At 33.6% G+C, this 24,761-nt stretch overlaps 1 protein-coding gene across 1 annotated transcript in view; it reads left to right on the forward strand.

Moving 5' to 3' along the window:
• The window catches only part of LOC110995424 (ras-associated and pleckstrin homology domains-containing protein 1), a 93,466-nt gene that overhangs the window by 26,112 nt on the left and 42,593 nt on the right, over positions 1-24,761 (forward strand). The window contains exons 2-3 of the mRNA XM_045633953.1: positions 14,073-14,099; positions 19,444-19,536. Of these exons, the coding sequence (XP_045489909.1) occupies positions 19,444-19,536 (93 nt within the window). The 5' untranslated portion in view covers positions 14,073-14,099. The remainder of the gene's footprint in view (positions 1-14,072; positions 14,100-19,443; positions 19,537-24,761) is intronic.

A 24,761-nucleotide genomic window follows, 5' to 3' on the forward strand; every position in this document is an offset into this window, starting at 1 on the left:
AATAAATTGAAAATTAATTAAAAAAAATTGTGAATCTAAACCATTCCCAGATCCCCTTGAACACACACAAAAAATTTCGTCTAAATCGGTCCAGTCGTTTAGGAGGAGTTCAGTCACATACACACGCACACAAGAAATATATATATTAAGATGAGTACAAAATATAGGCATATTGTGACGTGACCAGAACCTTGTATCTTGTCTTCCATAAAAGATGCAGCCAACGCCCGTATCATTCGTAAATATATATTTATTTATACTTCATAGTTATACATATAAAAAAACAAAAAGTAGGTAAGTAGGTAACATAAGTTGTTAGACAACGGGCGCCCTTAATTTACTACATGAAAGCCACAAATAATCCCACCTCAAGAAAGGAGCGTAATTCCTTTAACACCGGCAATCCACTCGCGAACCTTACAACGTGCGTAGCCGCATGCAACGAAATCATAAAATAACAGTCTTGATTCCTAGGAAAAATAATTATTAAGAAACATATACAGAAATCTGAAATCGTCTCGTTGGTTGTAGCGCCACCGTTTTTATTTTAATGCCTCTCTTATTGTAATCTAGACATAACAAAAATGACAGTTTTCTCCATGGCAGTGCGAAGTTTGTAAAATTTCGTGTTCTAACAAATGACTGAATTGTAATGATCACTGTGTTCAAAAAATATATATTAATTGAATTTCAAATTGCTAGCCAATCCATAAATAATTAAATTTGTAATTTCTGGTTACAGACTATCCAAAAACATACAATTGAGAATATTTATTCGTAAAATTGTTTGAGTTTTATCATTATAATTAAATTATGTTGTATACGTAAACATCTACATCTATCGTGCAGCAATTAGAATGAATAGAGGAATGTATGTGACCTTTGTATCATGATAAGTCTGCGTCGATTGGCATTGAAATTGACTATATTATTACAATTGTGCAAGCGCAATTGTTTTATATAAGAGACAGGAGCTGAGTATTATTATTAAAATTTAGAAATTAAAATTCTCATACAGTCAAAGTAGATATATGGCTGCTCTGTTTTTTATTAGTAATTTCTTTAATGAATGATATCAACAGTGTAATGACTCTCGGTATCTGTGGAGGTTAACTTTGTCGCTAAACCACTCTAGCACTCGGTAATTCGAGCCTTCCTTTGTTACTGGTTACAATGATTTTTTATTTATATCTCAATTGTATACAAAATAAACCTGCTCTGATTGTTATACCTGGTAATCATAATTAATTAAGTTTCGTTCCGATAAATAACAGTCCAGTTCAAATAAATTCAACATAGATAATAGAACAATGCCATTTTCTAAATAGGATATGTCTGACACACCCCATCCAAGTTTTGGGTCTACTACAAAACGGAAAGTCGATTGGTGAAAATTTCTTTATACATCATTATAACAAATAATCATTAGATCCAATTAATTGAGGAGCTTCTGAGTGCAAATCGTCAATGCATTTGTGAACAGTGTTGACTACTCGGTGTCGCTCACAAATAAATTGGACCATTAGTAAAGCAACCAACTAGCCCCCGCTTGGAATTTGAATCGATGAGAAAAATTGATTTAGCTTATTAAGTCTTCATAAGTATGTCAAGCTGTCGGACTAATAGCGATCCCGTTACGCAAGAGCCAGTCCGCTGACGGCCTATTTTCCAGATGAAATATTGAAAAAGATTTATAGACTGACATTTCTTACTTTGAATGCGTCATTAGCTACTCATATTGTCTTTTGAAAGCACCCACTACGATGGTCAAGTGTGGGTTGGCGCATGTCATGGATTTTTGGTCTTATAAGGCGGTTTCTTTACGATGTTTTTCTTCTATAGTACGAGCAAATGCAAATTACATTTTATAGAACAGAGGGCAATCTTGCAGAAAGCTCATTCGATGGTAACTGACACCGCCGCCCAAGGACGCTCTCAATTCCAGAAGACCTTTTAAGAATTGGTGAACTCTTTTCTTGAAGAACCTTAGACACTTATTACGCATGCCGAACCATTATGCAAAGAGTACTCTTTCAGATCCATCATTTATGTATTCTTACCTAACCAGTTTATGTAGTCATTTGATTCACTTTGTGATTCAATCTTTCTAACCAGCTTCCAAAGGAAAAGGTATTTTTACAACGAATTCTTATTGAAATATTCTCTTTTGAGACAATTGGATAATTCATAAGTATAATTAGACCAATTGACAGGTGTAGTTCATTTTGTACTTATATCTTGATTTTAATAGTGACGAGCATTTACATTCTTGCATGCTTACGCTTTCGAATTGAGTTAACACTATGAGACATTTTAACACTGAACACTTACTCCACTGGCCAACCCAAAGTGAGGCCCGGCCTCCAAGACACTGGACAATCCAATGTCGACAAACTTGCGATGCTGCTTGCCAATTGTACCGTCAATCTTCTTGCGAGCCTCCTGGCAATGTGTCCATTTGACACTTAACATTTGGTGAGCCTCCAACCCCAAAAATATAAAATATTAAAAGCACTTGAGCTAGCGCTAGTCCATGGCGCCTTTTCGGCGATATTGAGAGGGACGACCGTTTAGTATCGGCAAGAAGATATGTTTTCTAGACACTTCACTCCCACTCTCTTTAGGCCACTCCAGTGGCTACAGCGCCACTCCGTCCTTTGTCTTTTGATTACATTAGGTTCCATCCAGTATCTCTGTGAGCATAGCACATATTATTTTATTTCTCGAAACCATTTTTCACTTGTAAAAAATGAAATAAAAATATGTGACTCCCTTGTCCACGTCTAATTGGAACGCTTCGTCGCGTTTCGATTTCTAGAGCACGTTTGACGAGTCAACGATTTTACGTTTAAATTTTCTTACCGAAACTGGTATGTGCTGCAATAGATTTTTTATTTAGGTTAGGGGAAATATATTATTTTCCTTATCATATTATCATTATAAAAAGATTTTTGGTAGTCGAGGCAGAACACAATTCAACGAGTATCAGCTCGTCCGTCCTTCTACAACTGACGGTTTTTTAAAGCAGTTCCTATACCTCTATAGTTGCCATATAAGACTTATATATTGCTACAATATAATGTGTTGTTCATTTGATTCGTTTTAATTAAATTGCAGGCAAAGGAAAGTTTAAGGCTCCAAAGGAGTCTTCCGCTGTGTAACACGGGAAATGAACTTCCGGTGAATGTTTGTGACAGTTTTGTTCAGTATTTGTGAGAACATTAAAAATATATGAGAGAGATTTTTCAGTACCTGGTCGTTAATTTAACAAATCCCTTTAATATGATTAGGTTAATAAAGTGTAAACTCGTACAAGCTTCCTGGAATTAGCCTATATCTGTGACCCTGCTCATGTAATGGGAGTGAATTTAATAGTGGGTTTCATCAAAATTATGTGCAAAATCCATATTTACATACGACCAATTTTCCTTAAATCTTTTGTACGAAACTACTTGAGTGCATTTATTTTTAGCTTTTGACTTCGTCTTGTCAATTCGACGCTTATGTTCTCCCCTTCATTAATATTGTTATGTTCTCCAAAGTAAAGGTAAAACCTTTTTAATGTTTACATACACATATCATAATTACAAATACGGGTCACTGTTTCCTTAATAAACATCTCTGTGTGTTTGGCGCGACATAAAATCTTGTCTCCTTGAGCAGAAGATGTTTCAGCGCCGAGGAATCAATCACCACCGAGTCCTAGAATGCGTGGCTCTAGCGACCAACGAATAGAAATTATTGGAGCATTGAGGTCGCTCCATGAAGCATGCGAAGTGGCCAGGACTCTTCTGAGCTTCTGGAAGTACCTGGGCTGGCTTAATTAGCCAGGAATTGACGGATGGATCAAATGAGCGTCTAAGTGCGGAAACTCAGCCCACATATCATACAAGATGACTCCTCTATCTTCAAAAACGCTATTAATACAATATTTTCTTTACTGTAATCTGAAAAGCGTAAAGATAAATTATTATAATTAATATCAGGAAAATTTCGGCCGAGATGGCTGCACGTTCCAGTTTTTGGTATTGTGCACCTCTAACATTTGTATCATCAGACTGAACAGGCAACACAATTCATAAGTAGTCAACGTCGCATAGGAAACGAATTGTTAGTTATATAAGGACGGACAGGTAGGCTTTACCATTTGCGTTAGTTAAGCCTAGCGAAGAATTACGAATGAGCAAATTTATAGATAGAATGATAATGGCTCGCCAGTTACATTTACGGCTTAGATTGCTGAATTTGCTTCGTCTGTTTCGTTTCATAGTTTATTTTTCTAATAGGCAGGTGATCAACCTTCTGTGCCGTTTCCCTTACAATGTTTTCCTTCACCTATCGAATGTTACAATGCGCACATAGACGGGGAGCCATTGATGCACTGCGATCGAACCTACGATCTCAATGATGAGAGTCGTACGTTAAAACCAAGAATGCTCTTAAAAAGACAGTACTTTTTTTTTCAATTTCGTAACCTTATACGAGATTGGGTAGTATCCGGCATGTATTTTATTAATTTCAATTAAATAACTACATAACTATATAAACTATTTAATATATGAACATAAATATATGTGTAGGAAAATCCTGTGTACTTTGTGAGACGATTTGCATGGTATTTTATACAGATACTAGTGGATCCGACAGACGTCCTGTCTACACGTCTTTAATTTCAAAATTTCAATTTTTAATAAGCCATTTTGATGAAAATTATTCTTCAAATGTTATGACAATATCTAACGATCCAGCACATGGTCACACACGATATAACACAATGATAACAAAACTTTTTTTAAATTTCGGGACAGACTAAAATTTAAATTCGAATATTATTTAAAATTTGACACTGCGATGGTAGCGCCGTCTGTCGGATCCAATGTAAAACATTCCAAAATCAACAACAACTAATAAATTGAAAATTAATTAAAAAAACATTGTCCAGCGGACAAAATTGTGAATCTAAACCATTCCCAGATCCCCTTGAACACACACAAAAAATTTCGTCTAAATCGGTCCAGTCGTTTAGGAGGAGTTCAGTCACATACACACGCACACAAGAAATATATATATTAAGATGTTAATCTTAAATATGTTTTCCGTGGCATAGTGGATGACACATTAGGAATTACCTCAGTTTATTCAATGCATAAGCTAGCGGACATAATACAATCTGAAAATCTGAAACGTTAGCCTCATTGAATTATTAGGTCTATCATGTTATACGACTTTACATACACATATCTACTACAATATAAATAGTAGTATTATTAAATATTACTGCGCATGCTACTTGAATAGGTAGAATCCCCGTCATTGAATTATTAACCAAACCGCAAATAGCCATTTGGTTGCCTGCACATCTTAATTAATATATATCAGACACATAACCAAATATAGTTTGGACTAAATGTGTAGACAATGAGACTCCGCTGCTATTGTGCGATGTCGATTTAGTTAACGCGATATGTGTTAGCCATGTGATAGGGATATGTGTCAACGAGAATATTGAGCACATAATGGGGCAGTACTGATATTCGCTATGATAAAATATATTGAAATTTAAGATTTGTTCACTTTCAATTTTATTCTGTTTTATTAATAATAAAAAGCCACTTTAATTGCACTCTGTTCAGATACTAAGTCTACGTTAGTTATTGTTATGTTCGTTTCTGTGTGTTTTGCAGTATGGATTTGAATAAAGGCCTGAACTTGTTAAGATGAATCCTCCATCCAATTATCCCCAGAAACCTTAACTAAGTCGTCAGCCTATCGCTTTTGAGGTCTTCTCACGTTCCTTTTTCCAGGAGGTCCCATCCAGCCCCCTCTCTATTTTGTTTGATAGGTGCGTTAAATTGAGTAGTGGTCCAGCAGATTATCGAAAAGCAAGAGTCCATATATGTAAGGGGTCATTTCCTAAGGGTCCCATGTCTCAATCTCAATATTTGTTTTTATATGGTACTTGCTTCATACTTTATTCAGAGCTAATGTGCTATGCTAAATATGCTTACTTCTAGTTGGACCTAGGATTAGATAATGTAATCCCGAACTCGCGATCGTGCGAGGACTCGAGCTATTTTTCGATATCAATCTTATTGGATTAACGAGGTTAAGTGGCAGTAGTATCAGAAAAGGTGATTCTTCAAACAAGTGTCAAATAAATTCTCAACCATAGCGTTTTTAATAATGAAAATCCCTTTAATTATAAAGATGACTGGGAACTATTGAAAGGCGTCGAATTGTTTTATATGCCTAGCAAATATATTTTTCCTACGGAATAAAAGTCAAATATAATGAAAAACGATTATATCGTCAGACACTTTTTAATCGGATACAACCTGCCTGCAAAATAATGAGATTACCACCGCAACAGAAAACTAAGATGGACAGTCTCTTTCAATGTTTGCTGAGGAATTTACGTAACTCTTTTTTTATTGATAAAATCTTGCCACACTGTTACAAAGTTGTAACAGTCTATAAGAGCCACAACATACTATTTTCAATGTCACAAGCACTTATAGGCAACCAACATGCACAAAGAGATCATACAAATATTAAACAGTTCTCATGATACAAGTTATTATCTTTTCAAGAGGAATCAGAAGAGAATCTTAAAGCAGCTAAATGTCCTTCACGTGTTTCTGCGAAAATATATATTGTATATATATAATAGAGCCAAGGGCAAGGGGCAGCTTATTATGGCCCTCGTGCTAAGATGCTATTTTCAGCTTAGTACTTAGCGACTGACATAATATGACGCTTATCAGACAGCACTCTCGATACACATTTCTCCGCAAAAAGATTTTTTCTCCAAAATCTCTCCACTCCACTTACTCCTAAACATATAGAATAAGTAGATAGAAACAATTCTGGAAATAACTCCACCACTGCGAAGGCTTGCATTAAAACTCATAACTAATAATAACTAATGTTTCGTGATTTATTATAAATAGTTACTAAAATAATGTCGTATTAATTAACCACATAAACACATCGTAGCAGTTTAAATAGTGCTTTACTTATTCGATTTAAATAATTGGTTTACCCGTTTAAACCTGACATCTCGAAAATATCAAATATCTTGCCACGAGATTTCGAATTACCGATCTCGACTCGAGATTGTATTTATTCTCTTGCACTTTGGTGGTTAAGATAAAAACGTAGTAAAAATGCTATTGAGATTGGCAGCTCTGCGAGCCGCCTAATGAACGGATGGTGAGTGATGACGTGACAGTTTAATGAAAAGGCTTAGTGGAAAAACATAGGTTTTCCATTGGAATTACGAAACAAATCAGTATCACGATTGATACAGACCATCGGCGAACAGCGTCTTAAGAAGCTAACGTTGCGTATTCGTGTAAAATAAATAAATCAGCGGCACTACAACATCTTAACGTCTGGGCCTCAGATTTCTGAATGTGTTTCATGATCATTTTTCAATCCACTAGGCAAATAGGTGATCAGCCAGCTGCGCCTGCTGATGACTTTTTGGGTCTAAGACATGTTGGTCTCCTCGTGATGTTGGTCATCGTTCGAGCGAATGTTAAATGCGCTCATAGACAGAAAGTCCATTATTGCACAGCCGTGGATCAAAGCTATGACCGCGGGATAAGAGTCACAGGCTGAAGTCACTTGGCCAACTCCTCGTAGGTATAGGTCGTTGAAAAGATTATTTTGTTACAATGTTATAAAAAAAATAAAAAAAACTTTATCACAGTTTTAAAAATACACATTATTTCTATTTCTACAATTTAATTTCATGATTGATATTTCAATTTTAATATGTGCAATTTACATAGCAATGTTGGTTTTGTTGAGGGATGTAAAATTTAATATATTATTTCTCATTTCCATGAAACCTTAATATTTTATATTGATTTTATTTTAATTGCCAATTTTATGAATAATTTATATTTTGAATTAATAACAGTTTGTTTCACTTTATGTCAAACTGGTTTCGCTGCAATGGAAAGTAAGAGATTAATATTTTCTTATGAATAAGACTATCCTATATTCTATCCTCGAAATAGCCTCTTGGTTTGACCTTAGGTCCCTTGACCCCTTGCTTCTTGCATTCTTGTCACGTTAGCAAAATGCTTGCGGCGGAAGGATGCCGACTGTGACACGAATCGAATTAGCCTATACATGTTTTCTCACGCGGCGTGACTTCCGTGTCACGCACAGCACTGATAAGCTCATGACAAATGAAAAAGCTTTCATATCGCGTATATTTTAACAACGTAAAGGTAAAATTAAAAAGATACATCCGTAGTGTTCTGTGCATAAGTTTTTCTTAAGCGTACATATCGGTCATTATGTGCCCCCTTACAGATTATTTTCAATGAGTGTATGTCCAGTGGCACATTCCCTGACTGCTGGAAATTATCGTACATAACGCCTATCTTTAAGGGCGGTGAAAGGAGCGATATCGAAAATTATCGACCGATTTCAATACTCTCTGCAATCCCTAAAGTTCTGGAAAGATTAGTTCACCAACGCATTTATTCCAGTCTAAGGCATGTTATTATAGACCAACAGCACGGATTCGCAGCTGGTAAATCTACTCTCTCAAACCTCCTTGTTTTCAATAATTATATTTTTAACGGTTTAGATAATAACCACCAGATAGACACAATCTACACAGACTTTCAGAAGGCATTTGATAAAGTTGACCATATGATGCTTTTACAAAAGCTGTCTTTTAATGGTATTAAGGGCAATCTTTTAAGATGGTTTACAGCATATCTACATAATCGTGTTCAATCGGTGGTTATAAATGGGTTTACTTCTTCTCAAATAGTAGTGACATCCGGCGTCCATTCTTGGGCCGTTGCTCTTTTCCTTATATATTAATGACATATCCAAATGTTTCTTACACTGCAATTACTTGCTCTAGATTACTTGCTTGCAGATGATTTAAAGTTATACAGGAAGGTAGTTACACTTTCTGACGTGAAACTTATCCAGGAGGATCTCGATAGGCTTGATGACTACTGCAAAATAAACAAATTATTCTTGAAATATAGTAAGTGTCAGCATATCGTGTTTACAAGAAAAACACATAACACAATCACCGCCAACTTCACCCTTGGATACCATGCCCTCGAACGTGTGCTGTCTGTAAGGAATTGGTGTCCTTTTTGACTCCAAATTAGCCCTAGATAAGCACATAAGCTTTATTATTAATAAAGCCTACCGCATATTAGGTTTCATAACACGAGTCACCAGACCCTTCAAAGACAAAACCACATACATCCACCTTTAAAGGCCGCTCGTGCAATCCCAGTTGGAGCACGCCTGTCCAATCTGGAATCCGCATTACGCTATATAATATGTCGCACAACTGGAGGCTGTACAAAAGAATTTTTTACGCATTTTAAATTATCGGATGAATAGTGGTAGGGCTAATTAAAAGGAACTTTAAAAAAAAATATAAATTACCTTCGCTGAGTAATATAGGCGTAATCTAATAGATTGTGTCTCTGTGAGAAAAATATGCGTAAATGACATAAGTTGTTCAGATCTTCTTGAACTCATACCATTTAATGTTCCTGCCAGGTCTCTACGCTTACATAGAACTTTTAATTTTCAGACTCCCAGAACCAACATTGGGTTCCGCGAGCCTCTTCACAGGATGTGTTCTTCTTTAGATTCAATCAAAAACATTGATCCTTTTTCGCACTCCACTACTGCTTTGTTTAAGAATAAAATAAAGCAACTCTTAATGTCTTAACTCTATACTATTATTATGTTTGTTGCTGTCATGTTTTATTTTTATTTTTTGTATCATATGGTTGTGAAATTGTAAACTGTTGTGGATGCATCCAGTGTGTTTGTATTGTGTTTTAATTTTCACTTTGTTTTTATTATAAGGATGTCTCTGTTTGGTTTCCGAATAAATAAATAAATAAATAAATACTACACCTAATCTGTGGTGATTTGTGACAGCCTCAATTTGGATGGGAAGATTCTGCCAACAGTTCTTGTTCTGCACGATAAATGTGTGTGTGTTAGAAGATTAAATGCTGAGTGTCTAGTGTACTTATTTCACCATTATGAACCTCAAAACTTATATAAAATAGCTTTAAAAGTTAAAGTTTATCGTGAACTTAGCTATTTGTTGTAGATGAGCTTAATAACTTTGTAGATTATCTATTTTATTTTTCTTTAATCTATAGTTCAGTCAGAATCTATAACTGATGCAACAAGAAAAGTATTCGACCCAAGAATAGCAAAAGCATGGAAGAACTCTTGGACTGTTATACAAATAAAAAAAAGTTGGTTTTCTTTTTCTTAGACATGAAAAATAATTAAACGAGGCTTAAAAGAAAGCTTTTCAATACTTATGTACTAATTTATGGATTGCAAGCTTGGATGCCCACTAAAGCGCATCATAAAAAGCTACAGGTGTGTCGGAGATCGATAAGACTACGTGTAACAGGGAAGAAAGAATAGATAAAATGAAGAATACATAATTAAGAAAAATAACTAAGGTAGCAGATGTCTTGGGCGCATATCAGGATAAAATACATGTAGGGAAGGTATTAAACTGGTGCCCAAGGTACAATAAATGCAAAAGGGAAAACAATTTCGAAGGTGTATAGAACAGATTATGGAAATGGCAGGTACATGGCAGAGAGTGGCATAGTGCAGTCAGAAATGACGAAATTTGGAGAAGGTCTTTAAACACAAAGTATCTGAAGTATATAGAAGTGTAAAGTATCTAAAATAGAATTTATTTTATTGTTAAGTAACACTTCTACCTAAATATCCAAGAAACGAGGCACGTTTCTTACTCCATTCTTAAAAGGCCGGTATCGTAATTGCGATTCCTTCTAGTAGATAATCTTCCTGCCCATTTGTCTCCTGTAGTATAAAAAAATTGTTAATAAATGAATGTTGATTGAAGGTATTTCTACATAAAACGTTATCTATTTAGTTGTAAAGCTTTTCTTGGTTTTAAGCGACCGATTTGGAAGGTATAATTTGGTAACTACTACCAGTTGATCGCAGGTATCTGCGGAATTAAAAAGCCTACGTGACCTGAAATACAAGTTCTATTTTGTTTGGTAAAATCGAAAATGAGAATTGTGTATCGTAGCTTCAATTAAGTGGATGAGCTACTGTAAAATATGGTCAGAAACGCAGAAATTATCTTTTCATTTCTTAATCAAAATAAGGCCGTTAGAACATATCCCGACTCCTAGTTTCTCTTTGAGGTGTTGTGTAATTAAATACTTTACTTGCCTAGAACACTACGCAATATAATGCTATGTAGGCGAAGCGTGGGTAAGTTATTTCCGTTTTTAAACGCCTTAATGCCTTAGGACCGAATTAAGCTCATAGGACTGGCAAATTAAAATGCGCCTTAATGCAATGAAATAAGGACGAATTAATGTAATTTCAAGTCAGTGTCAGTCACCATTTAGACGTTAACGACGTGCTTCGCGCTGAATTCTTAAGTTGCCAAAAAATTTAACCAGGACTTGTTATATTCGCCATAGTAATTCCTAATTATTTATTTTAGAATAGATTTAAATCATGAAAAAATATAGTAGTACTACGAGGCGTGCCTTTTAAGTTCTATCGCTTCCATATTACCCGGCAATTTTGAATTTGGAACTGTTCTATATTTGAATGAGTTTAAATTTTTAATCTCAAAACAGTTGAAAGTATTATGAATAATGCTATTTTGTTTAGTCATAAGATCGATAGGAATCTGTCAGGTTACGTACGAAAATGCATCTTTTTTAGGAAATTTTTCGTGCAATAATTTCTACGTTTATTAAGTTAGTTAGTTATTAAGCTATGTAGCTAACACTTTGATAAACAATAAAAAGTACTATAAGGTTCTAGTCGTGTTTCTTTTTCAAACGACAAAACTTAAAAGGCATCCCTCGTATATGAGTAACACAACTAATGGTTTTAATAGGTACTGTTACTAAATAATATATTTAGTTAATAGCAAAAGTTTTGTTAATCTTTTTGTATCTCAAATCTCAATAACCTATATACTACACAACCTATATACTTAGCTCTATACAGTACTTACAATATTCTTTATTCAAGTGATAATAGTATTTTGTTACCTTAAGATGTTTTTTACTTAAGATGCTTAGTATTTCGTAGAAGATTTAAATTATCTTCCTAGAATTATGTCAGTTCAGCGGCCTGAGTTTAAGCGACAATTGCATCAACAATGTTATTTGTGATTTGATTTGAACATCAAATAAGCTTATTATGCATCTCATAATCTGCGCTTTAGCTTTCAAATTCCCTGTAGTTGAAAGAGCTTTTCACATGAAGCACTCTTTTGTTTTCGTCTATCCGAACGACCACAAAGCTGGGCGACACAGCTCTATTATTTTCATTGTCTATCCAAATGAATATCAAGTAGAAGAATCGAAGGCAAATAAAGTATTTTAAATGCCATTAAAAAGAAAGACAAAACTTTTTTGAAACTTGAAATTAATTAACATACTTACGTAAATATAACATTTTAAACAGTTTTTGGAGGCGTCTCACGCACATATATATATAATTTTAACACACGATACACATATATAATATTTAGTCATTTAAAAAAACTCTACAACTTTTCCTTAAAACGCAATGACATATTTTTATTATAAGACAGCATTCATAAGAAACATTTACGTTCCATATTTTCTCCATACTTTGCATATATCCACGTAAAAGTTTTTGGATTAATATAAACTATGACGCCAGAACGTAGTGACTTTTTTGAATTATCAAAACCATCAAATAACTTTGAAAACATATCAAGGTATTAATTATTATTATACTCTAAAAACCTATTCCAGATAAGATCTTTGTTACACCAGCATCAGCATTACGCATTCAGAATTATATCACGATAATAGCACGTTCAATGTATCCATTTCAAAATACTACGAAGCTGTATAGTCGTACAGGTCTGGCTGCTCCCTATCCCGCTTACCGGTCTTGCCATAATATTACTATCTCTGCAATCCTGTACATCGTAAACTCCAAGAGTTAGTCTCTGCATATCAATACATCGTATACTAATTCAATTTCAAATTCGAACTAAAAAAATAGTGACTATAAAAATTTATAAATTAAATATTGAAATTATATAATAGATTAAATACTATTTAAATGTATTATATACATTTTTTTTATCTCCTCGGCCGCATCTAAGTCCATTAGTGCATAGTTTGAATAGTTTAACATCACCCAGCAAAGAGCAAATTTAAGGATTATATTTTAAGTTGATTATATAGTTAAAATTGTCTCTACTATTAAAACATATATTATTAAACAATACTTGTAAAATGTTGATATTTGAATGTTTAATGTTTGAGAAGTCCATAAGGCAATCGTTTAAGTTTAAATCTTTTTGCAATTACTTATAATAGTGTCGTATCAAAGGGACTGTGAGCGTTCCATTACCAGCAGCGTGGAGTGGATGCTCAGCCTCTCTTAGACTAACTAACGACAGAATACCGATCGATAAGAATCGGCAAGTTTCTTTCCACGATGTTTTATTGTGTCTTTCGTATCGCTTAATTGGTTAGTCTACACTAATATTAACGTTTGTTCTTTTGTGGACAAAAGGAATGCTAATAGTAGTGTCAAAAAGCCTTTAATTTATAAAACGCTTAGGTTTAAATAACAATGTGTAAAAAGTGGACCAACAACCTATAAAACTTGACTATTAACATTGGTTCAGCGGTAACTTAACCTTGTGCCCCGACCTGCAGTTCCTGTAGCTCTATTCCCCTCCAGGAAAAAATATAAAGCGCTTAGTTTACCTATTGTTTTCGTAAAGTATCAAATTTTCGGAATATTGAACATTCATATTTTATGAGTTTCTATTATAAAGGTTTTTACACTTATTGCATTGCTGTGGTCTAGAGTATTAAGTATAGCAGTATAAAGATTAATAAAGTGTTAAGTTGTATGCAATTACGTGCGCATTGACTCGCGATGATTTGTCAATTCTGTCCAATCATAATCCATACGATTTGTCCTTTGTTTTATATTCGTTTAATTTACACTAAAACATTGATTTAAATTTGGCATTGTTTCAGATTTAAAATGACAACATAAGCAGACCGGTGAGTGCCTATTTACTCTCGCTGATATTTCATGTACTTGATACAGAAGTATCTAGAATGAATCCTTGAGGCTGCAGTTCCAGCGTGCCCCTTATCGGAAAAAATTGGAAAAATTCACTCTGTCACTCCTTGCCTCTGTATTGGCCTTTATACACTTGCCACCTTTGTGTGTCGTTCTGACGTCTGTCATTAGAAACCTTTGTCGTTTATTATCTATGCATCCCACCTATTACCTTTGACACTCTATGTTCCATATTTCTGTTTTCATAATTTTGTTATTACGTTTGGTTCCTGTTAGCTTTTTTTTTTTAATTTTCGTCTGGGCGTTATGAGCCTGTCAATTGTAGAATTTAAGATAGTGGATGTTGAATTCCTATTACATTATAAATAGGGTTTTCTGAAAAAAAGGATTGTAAAACATTTTCATTAAACTTCACAAGGCAATTAAAAGCTGATAAATATATTTTTCGTTCCTTGGAACATTATGCAAAAGAAAGTTTCTAAGAAGTTTCGAACGAAAAAATAACGATAGAACGTACTAAGATAATTAAAAACGAGAGATGGAAGTAATATCGCCCGTATACAAGAAGACATAACGAAAATCTTTAGAAATAGTTCAATTTCGTTATGATATCATTATTATTCAAGTTGTTAATACATTATTCATATCGCTTTGATTAAACTAATAAAGTGCAGATAAAAACGAATCCAACATTTCTTCCGCAATAATAAATCCACATTATAAGGATCAGTTTAAAATCCTCATCGACCGGACACCATCGCCTTTTATTAAGGTTTCATAATTCGTAACTTAACAACCCTTGAATCAAGCAAGTTTACACACACCCTACATAATTAAATGCGGCGCTTTAAGCAATTTAAGGGTTTTCATTGAGGCATAGGCCGCGGCCACACTGCATCAGATGTTGCCAACCGACCGATCAATACAAGGCCACCCCCACCTCCTCATACTTGACAGCACCCCCGACAACCGCTCTCACTGAACAAATAAAAATGTGGCCCCTAAAACATTGAGATTTGCTCTTTAACTCTTTAATCTCTTACGTGAGTCAATTTCAACCAATTCATTGTCATGATTTGAATTTTTTTTCGTATTTTTAATCTATGCCCGCATAAAACCGCTTAAGTACCGGGTTCGATTCCCGGTCGGAGCGCCAGTTTATTTCTACAAATTTTATTTTGTGCTCTGCCTTTGACAATGTTGAAAGAAAATAACAATCATCTTATCCACAAGAATCTTAATGTCGATACAGGCTTAAATACGGCGAAACGGTTTACCTTAACTCCCTTAAACAGGCTACAGCCATACGAATGCTGAGGCAATCCAACTACTTTATACAACAGGAACAAACTTTAAGAGAAATAAACCCTTTGAGTTAAAAAAGCAGTGAAGTGTAAACTCAATGGAACACTAAGACTGTTAATGAACATTACCTTAGTTTAAGTTAGTAGAAAATTAAGTCAACATAATATTACTTATTAGCCATAATTCTTGTACAAGTATAGGCTAGATTGTGATTCATGTTAAGTCGCACTGTCTTTAGTGAACTTAATTGTAGTAAATTTATATGTTTAGTTCAGTTTAACTTCGCTGCGCCGTACTGAGGAAGCCTGAGAACGACACGTTTATTAGTCAAATATAAAAACGTTTACTCGTCAATAATAGTATCCATATATTCACTAACTATATATTTTTAGAATGTAGCTTCGATAGAATATATAACCTTATCTTAATATAATATTAAAATACCTATAAATGGCGCCCCGTTTTGTTATAATGAAAAAAATCCATTTCGCGTCCAAACTAAGTTATTGACTCCGTTCGCTTCTTCGGTACAAATCCTCAAATTCAAATTCAAAAATAATTTATTCATGTAGGTAACATAATGTACACTTATAAACGTCAAAAAATTAATAAATACATTAAATGCTTCTAATTTTTTAATACAGTTGCTCAAAAACTTGCTGGTGTACTGCAGGGACGTACAGCGATCGGGATGTGGACTATTACACACTCGTAATTTCACACTTTTTCTTTACTTTTTCCGCACTCGTGCGTTTTCTTTCCCAACTGTTAAAACAATGTCTGTTAAACATTTGTTTTTTTTTCTGTTTAATAGACATTGTTTTGACAGTTGGGAAAGAGAACGCACGAGTGCGGGAAAATTAAAGAAAAAGCACGAGTGTGTAATAGCCCTCATCCCGAACGCTATATGTCCCTGCAATATACCACGTTTGAGCAACTGTATTAAAAAATACTATTACATTAACTGTCAGTTCTCAAATCAAGGGCGTAGAACGGAAGAGAAGAACTGGCACTCTCCGCCACTTTTTTTTTTCTTTTTATTCTTTTACACAACGTTTGTAAGGAGTAAGGACCTGCAACCATTACACTATGTTCCATTTGACATCTTTAGTAATAAAGAATAATAATAAAAAAATAAAAACAAAGATTTCTCCTCTATCAGCACGGGGCATGATGAAATAGGAGCACGCACTTACATACTCGTGGGAACAACACTCAATAACGGTTTTTCTCTATTTCCGGCAAAACTAAAAGTCCTATCGAAAAAAGTCAAATGGCAATGTGTAGGTAATAAAAAGATCTAAAACTTTTGTATTTACACTTTTTTCACAAAACCTCAAAATTTATGTGAAAAATTAAAAATCCAAGTTTTTGGTTTTTCATTCTTATCTTTTACAAAAAAAATATTTTTCAAGTAAATTTGGTGAAAACTTACCTTGTAATGTCCCAAATACGCTGTAATTTAATTGATTAAAAATATTTATATTTTAACCTAATTTTCAATAGAAAATTCACCCGTCAAAATATCAGCTTTTTTCAAAATGTTGGTATGTTTTCTGTTCGTTGAAATCTCTACTTTCCGATGTTGAACAAAAATATATGTTACTATTGTAAATTTTCTCAGAAAATGCAAAAACTCGAATTCGAAGAAGAATTACCTTATCTTCAATTCTAATCACTTATCCATTGGTTTTTGTCTTTTTGATGGCATAGAAAATAAATACGCCATCATCCAAGCTGAACAGAGGACCTTGCGAGCTAACACCTCGGGTAGTACCTACCACCACAACTGTAACAAAGATGCGCTCCACATGGAATTTCAAATCTACCGGAACTAATGAGTATGCAATAAGAACATAAAACGAATTTAGTTATTATAAATGTACCAAAAATTTCATTACATATAATGTTACTCAAATTAAATGCTATAAATATTTTACAACATTCATAAAACACAAAAGCATTTTGCATTGACGGATTTAAACTGGGCCTCGCATGCATTTGTTAATTAAAATGCAAGCTCCCAATTCTTTTAAATCCCTTCACAATTTAATAATAACATTTTTACATCATTAAACATATGGTCAAATTGGACTCGAACAGCATGAATAATAATAAGACTTCCTGTCTTTTAATACAGTTCACTTTTATGGTATATTAATGTTAAAACACGTGTTAGTTTAATAATAATAAGTTTGAATGGACCAAAAAATATTGATTCTTCTTCGCACTTCTTGTACGAGTTTTGTGCTTAGAGCAATGCAGTCATAATACATAAGTTTATTTAATAAGTCCGACCAACCAAGCAGACAATCCAGGACAATCTAGACAAACCACTCCTCATATGGAAAATGTATTCGTTTTTAAAACAAACTCCAAATTAAACAGCAACATTCATTGGTATTCGGAACTGGGGATATTCTTTTCACTGGCCGGGCAGGTATTTCTCGGGCAGTTGTCGATGAGTACCGTTTTCCGCTAAAAAAACATCTTTTGTCGCTACTCCTCTTTTCGAAAACACTCTTATTAAAGTCACAACCAGCATTGGAATACTTGGCGTTGTCGTATCGAACGACGTTCAGTTTCGCGGTCACTTGGAGGGAAACCCCGCATCTTCTACCGCATCAACCATGGAGAGTGATCAGAGAAGTTGTTCGGCTTAATACCTGCAACTGAGTTTCATCATCGGACGTCGAGGCAGGATACGAAATTCTACCCGTATCACCTCGACGTCCGCCGTTCCACAACTGCGCGTTTTTCAAGGCAGTTTTTGCCGCGCGCTACCACTTTGTGGAACCAGCTGCCCACTGAAGTATTTCCGAACCAATTCGACTTTTCGTCCTTCGAGAAAAGACCGTACCAACTCTTAAAAGGCCGGCAACGCACTCGCTAGTCCTCTGGCATTGAGAGTGTCCATGGGCGGCGGTATCACTTAACATCAGGTGAGCCTCCTGCCCGTTTGCCTCCTGTTCTATAAAAAAAAATTCGGCGCGACCTGGTCTTCGCTTGTATTATAGTTATATAGCTGTGCTATTGAACGCAGACCCTACAGTGTATACAGGAGTACGTCCTGCCGTCCGTCTTATTTAAACGATTCTTGAATAAACTTGAAAACAGAAATATGGTTTATATTGATATAGGACTTTAATTACAAATGAAATACATACAAACAATAGAAACCTCAACTTTTACATATAAATCTTGTAAATACAATTTATTTGACAGCAAAACATATTAATATAATTTTCCACTCGACGATTTTCATTATATTTTGAAAATACTTATGTTTCGTTAACAATTTTCTATTGTTTTTCATAAAACCATCATTTAAACTATGGGGAAGCCAGAAAAAACCCAACATTAGCAAAATCAGTCCAGCCATTCTCGAGCTTTAGATAAACGAACAGCAATGCCGGAAACTTTAATACTTTTTGTTCTTTTACAGCTTAACAGATGTCGCTGTCTTTTTGCTTTAATTTACTCCTGCCATAATAGATGTCACTTGAAGTCGAAAGTCCATAAGTGAAATATGTACATACTATTTCTCGTTAATATCACAAGTTCCAGTTTGTAACAGTATTGATATTATATAATATAATCAATAATATAATATATGTATAAAATATAAATCTGGTTTCTTATGACATTAAATATTAATAATTCAAATATAATAAATCAATATATAAATATAGATAGATATAAAAATAGACTACGATGCTAACAAGTTCTAAAAAAGTAAATTCAGGTAAAAATGTCAATAGTAGAGTAAACAATTGGCAGATAGAGAACCCACTGAATCAAAACAATAGATACGAATTCACTGCAGTATAGGAAATTTATTTAGTATTTATACGAAATAGTAATAAAATAAATATAAATGTATACGGGATATTTCGAGGACATGGAAACGCAACAGCTGTCATTCGAATGCGGGGTTGGGAGTTTCACGCTCAAGCCACTAGGCCAACACAGCTCTTCATTAGTAATTCAAAAACAAATCACATTTTATGTTAACAGATGGCGCTGGTGGAGGATTCCGCTACGGGAACGGGGGAAGACCCTGAAGCCCTCCTCAACGAGTGGCTTGGAGAACTCACAGTCCTAACTGCGGTAAGATCTCTATTTAAAAATCAAATACAACATATTGTGTCTTAACGCAATATCTTTTTATACCCTGTCACTGAAGAGTTATCGTTGTCAACGCACGAACATTATCTAGTCAGGCTATTCAAGTGCAGCGATCATTGGTTACACGATGGGAAGAATCGAAGTGAAGTGAAGTGAAAAAAATAGGTGTCTTAGAAGAGACCGAGACACGTGTTGATTTAATTAAATGTTGTTGATTTGCGATTGTTATGTCAAACTAAATTTAAATGAGTTATTTTGTTTTCAACGAATAAATGTAAACATTTTAAATTTATAACATTGTTGTGTCATGTAAAGTAGAAATATTTGGAAAGATGGTGTATCTTGAATAGAAAATAATTGTTGTGAGTAAAATTGCGCATCCCGTTAGGGTGTTAAAAAATTATTTTATACGTATTGTAATTCCTAGAGAATGTTTTCCCTAGGATCAACTTCAAATACCCCTAAATATCAATAAGACCCTAAAGTTTTTGTTTGGTTTAATTTTTAATATATAATAGGGGTATAAAATAGTAGAAAATTTAAGTTCTAGATTATAACATTTTTGATAGTTCAGTTTAAAGCCTATCTTAGTTTGTTTGTTGGGTTCTAGTATATAAATTGATAGAATCCTACGGTTTTTTAAATTCGTGAAATAAATGTAAAAACCCTCTAAGAACTCTTGATTCCCCCTAAATTTGGGGGAAAACTCTCAAGTCAGCATCAATGAATAGATGAATGGAACCCCATTACGTTTATTATTTTTAAAGTAAATTTATTAATCAAAGATTGTTCTATATTTTAAATGCAATCTGGATAAGATAAATATAACATAATTAATTATCAAAATAAAAGAGAGCTGTGCACGTGTTGTTTGCAGCCGGCCGCAGCAGGTGTTCGACCATATGCCTAGGATTTTACAAAATCGTGTTGTTTTTGTAAGCTCACGACTCAATAACTTTTTTGTACTAAGATTGTGAATACGTTGCTTTGTGTTATAACAATTAATGCCCGCGTGGCTTAATCTTATATAAAGTTTAAAACTTGTATTACGTAAAACATTCGTGAACGAGCTCGTTTGAATTATTTATTTATTTACACCAGTTCATTAATTTTACAAACATTAATATATTTATATATGCATCCAACAACAAATTTTAGTTTTAATTAGAAATTTCCTTTTTAAAAAAAATTATTCCCTTGACAATGCGGACAATGGTATGGCCTAATTTTTTTATTATTTGCTGACAGCTATGAGTTATGACCAACTTTTATTGATAATTAACAATTCATACTTGTAGTTTGGTTATGATTGCTAATAAGGTATATATTTAAAGCCCCCTTTTTTCCTCTTATAAAGCTTTCATTGTCCCAGGGTACTGTTTTTATGGACGAAACCCAACCCGAAGTTTTTATAGTTTAAGTATTCATAGCTTTTTTATATTTAACCTGTTGATTGGTTGGCTTTGAAAACCAACACTAATATGGTTTATATTTTTGCGTAAATAAATGTGACCAAGCGTAGAGTGATGTACTATAATAATAATATACTCTCTGTTTTGAGTGTATACTGTTTCATTTGGACGATGTGATCTGTTTACCTTTGATTTACTTTTGAAAGATTCCGGATAAACTCCTGGCAAACAATTTTTTTCGGTTTATATTGAATTCGTCAGGTTCCACACTTCAATATTGGTATTTCAATAAACGCAAAGTTTCGGTTCTGATGCATATTGCCGTTGAGGCTGCCGCTTAAAACCTTTGACAACTAAAATTATATGTGTGTGGAGCCTGGAGTGGTGCCTCTTTTTTTCTGTCGGGCTAAGCAGCTGACGTTCCTTAAGAATATAATAGTTTGGGGCGATAGGCGATATTCATTCTCAAACAATCTTAAAACCAAAATTTTAAGTTAGAACTTGGTTTCATATTCTCGTGTATTGACTTTTCTTTGTGACTTATTTTCCTTAGAAAAACTACGTTAGGTTTTTTGGGATCAGGGATCAGGAATTAAATGGTGGCGCTTCCGGTTTTTTTTTAAATTACATCTTGTATTTTGTGTTATAATTGCTAGCACTCAAGTGCAAAAAAAAAAAAAAGTTCAAAATCATTTAAAATGAAATGAGATTGTAAAAGCTAGGAATACCCAGCAAACTAAGTGTCTGATATAAAAGAGAACTTCAAATAGGTGCCCCAAGTAATAGAACATCAAGCGAAAGTACCTTAAATACTGTAGATTGCATATTTTCCTGATAGAAGACTATTTTAAAGAATATTTTATTTTGAAGAGTAAGTATTAATGCTATCAATGATTTTCTTAAAATTACTGGTCTCTGAAATGTAAAAAACATACTTTTTTTTTTGATGCCGATCAAGAGAAACAAAAAATAATAATTCTTCTTAAGTATACATAACATTTTAAAACAAAGCAACAGGACTTCAGATTACACATAGACATTTATAACAAGCTGGGTTGTTATAATAATTTATTTTTAACAACCAATAGATATATTTCCAAAAAGATTTCATAATATCTTAATAATAACAGGCACCGAATTCAATACTTTTTTGACATACGGGATGTGCTCCAATAAGCGTCGACTCTAGACGTAGAACTCTTCACATATAAAACTAGCTAATATTTTGTACATCGAAGATTAGCAAGATTCAAATAATAATCGCTTAGAAATATCTGATTCTGTCTTTCGAGACTACAAAAGAATACTAATGGCTGTAACCATTCACCGAAAAGTGGGTCAAGTAAATGACAATGTCTCTTAAAATATATATTACCTCTTTATCTGATTTCGTTCTCTTTGCGTAACATAATCTTAACGCTTGGAAAAAAATATATTTTAACTTGATTGAAAAAAAGACGAAAAATTATTTACACTACAATTATTAAATAACATATTATAACAATTAAATAAAATGAAAAAGGACGCTGGCTATCACATCAGAATGGCATTTTATTTTCCTTGTAAGACCGCCCCATAACTATCGAAAAAGAATTTTTGACTTGAATGAAAAAAATAACGAAAAATTATTTGCGACAAAATTGTTATTGAATTATGTATTCAAATTAAATTGTTAAGTATAATAAAAAGGACGACAACTCAAACAATATTGTAATAAAAAAAATCTCCCTTCAATTGCCAGACTTATTGAACACATATGTTTATATATTCATATGGGTTCCATAACCGGGGAACGTTGAAATAAACACGAGATTTTATAAAAAATTATAACACTGAGAAACGCAACCTAGACTAGTAAGGCATAAAATTGTCACTTCTGCTTCTGCTGTGTATAAAGTGCTACATTATATCAAGATGGTTTCAATAGACGCAGACCTGGCTTTATATGAAATAGAATTATTAAAGGATACAACACAAATATAATTTTCGTTATTTCAAAAGCAAGGTGATAAAAATAATTATCACCTTTTTCGTAATAAACACTTCGCATATGTATTAGGAGCAACATCAATCTGACAGACAGGTGTTTTTTACCTCGACGAAAAGTTGAATATATTTATTTGACAAGAATACATTAGTGGGCAGATGTCAATGTTAGACGTGTTAATATCTGACGTATACGTAAAATAATATAAGCTGAGATGATTTTATTTGTATAAGCACTTTAACAATATAAAAAAGTTATATCTAAATTATTCAGTAATTTATAAATTTGATACCACAGAGTGGTATGTTTTTTATTGATAAAAAAGATAATATATGTTGTGTGTGCTTGAATTATCATATAGATATTGCTCCCGTCTCTGTAAACTGTCTCAGCTCTTATTAATTATTATGGGCTAGACAATTTCTACAATAAGAACGCATCAAGCGAAATAAAGTTGGATAACAAAAAAAAATTAATCGTGCATATAACCCAGGAATTCTGATACTTAGTATACATACATATAAAGTGTCTCAAACTAAATACATATTAAGTTTATCAACAGGTGTTTACCGGAAGGTGAATGAACATTAAATTTAATTATAAAAATTAATAATTTAGTTTTATTTATTGATAATAAAAACCGTTGGCCTTATTTCCTAACAAGGTGTTAATTGATACTTTATTTAAACTTACAAACAAATATTTATTTACGCTCCGTTTACTTATCATACATTAAAAAACAGCTTACATTAATTATTAGGCAACGGACAGCCTTATCAAGTGATTTCATCCAGGCAATTGTACCACCTATTAAGGGCAAATTACTAATATTTAAAAAAATATTAATCTTAATATATATATTTCTTGTGTGCGTGTGTATGTATGTGACTGAACTCCTCCTAAACGACTGGACCGATTTAGACGAAATTTTTTGTGTGTGTTCAAGGGGATCTGGGAATGGTTTAGATTCACAATTTTGTCCGCTGGACAATGTTTTTTTAATTAATTTTCAATTTATTAGTTGTTGTTGATTATGGAATGTTTTACATTGGATCGGACAGACGGCGCTACCATCGCAGTGTCAAATTTTAAATAATATTCGAATTTTAATTTTAGTCTGTCCCGAAATTTAAAAAAAGTTTTGTTATCATTGTGTTATATCGTGTGTGACCATGTGCTGGATCGTTAGATATTGTCATAACATTTGAATAATAATTTTCTTCAAAATGGCTTATTAAAAATTGAAATTTTGAAATTAAAGACGTGTAGACAGGACAACGTCTGTCGGATCCGCTAGTAATAATGTAAAAATTAATCTTAGGGTTAATGAATCATCATTATAATATGTATACAGGGCGTCCCACGGCGATGCCACACGGAGGGAAAGTACCTTAAATATTAATGATAGGATATTTTACTGAAAGAAGACATCGTTTAATTTTTAATAATAAGTAGAACTGCATTCACAGATTTTTTTTAAATTGCCTACCTCAACCGGGAATCGAACCCGCCAAATGTATGTGTAATATTTAAGGTACTTTCCCTCCGTGTGGCATCGCCGTGGGACGCCCAGTATAGGTAGCTAATTACGAGGCAGAAGAGTAATTAAATCGATTTTTTTTATTGAAAGAATGAGCTCAGGAGAAGTTCCAAAGCCAGACTGATTTAAATTTTATGTATAAAATTGTAAATTTAAGCTGTATATAATAATAAATAATTACAAAACCCACAAACTAAGAGTTAGCAGAACAGCCTAAGAACAGGCTTCAGCGTGTGACTCTCTTCCTTGTGGCCATAAGTTCGATACC

The sequence above is a fragment of the Pieris rapae genome, chromosome Z (genome assembly GCF_905147795.1).
Source record: "Pieris rapae chromosome Z, ilPieRapa1.1, whole genome shotgun sequence".
NCBI lineage: Eukaryota > Metazoa > Arthropoda > Insecta > Lepidoptera > Pieridae > Pieris > Pieris rapae.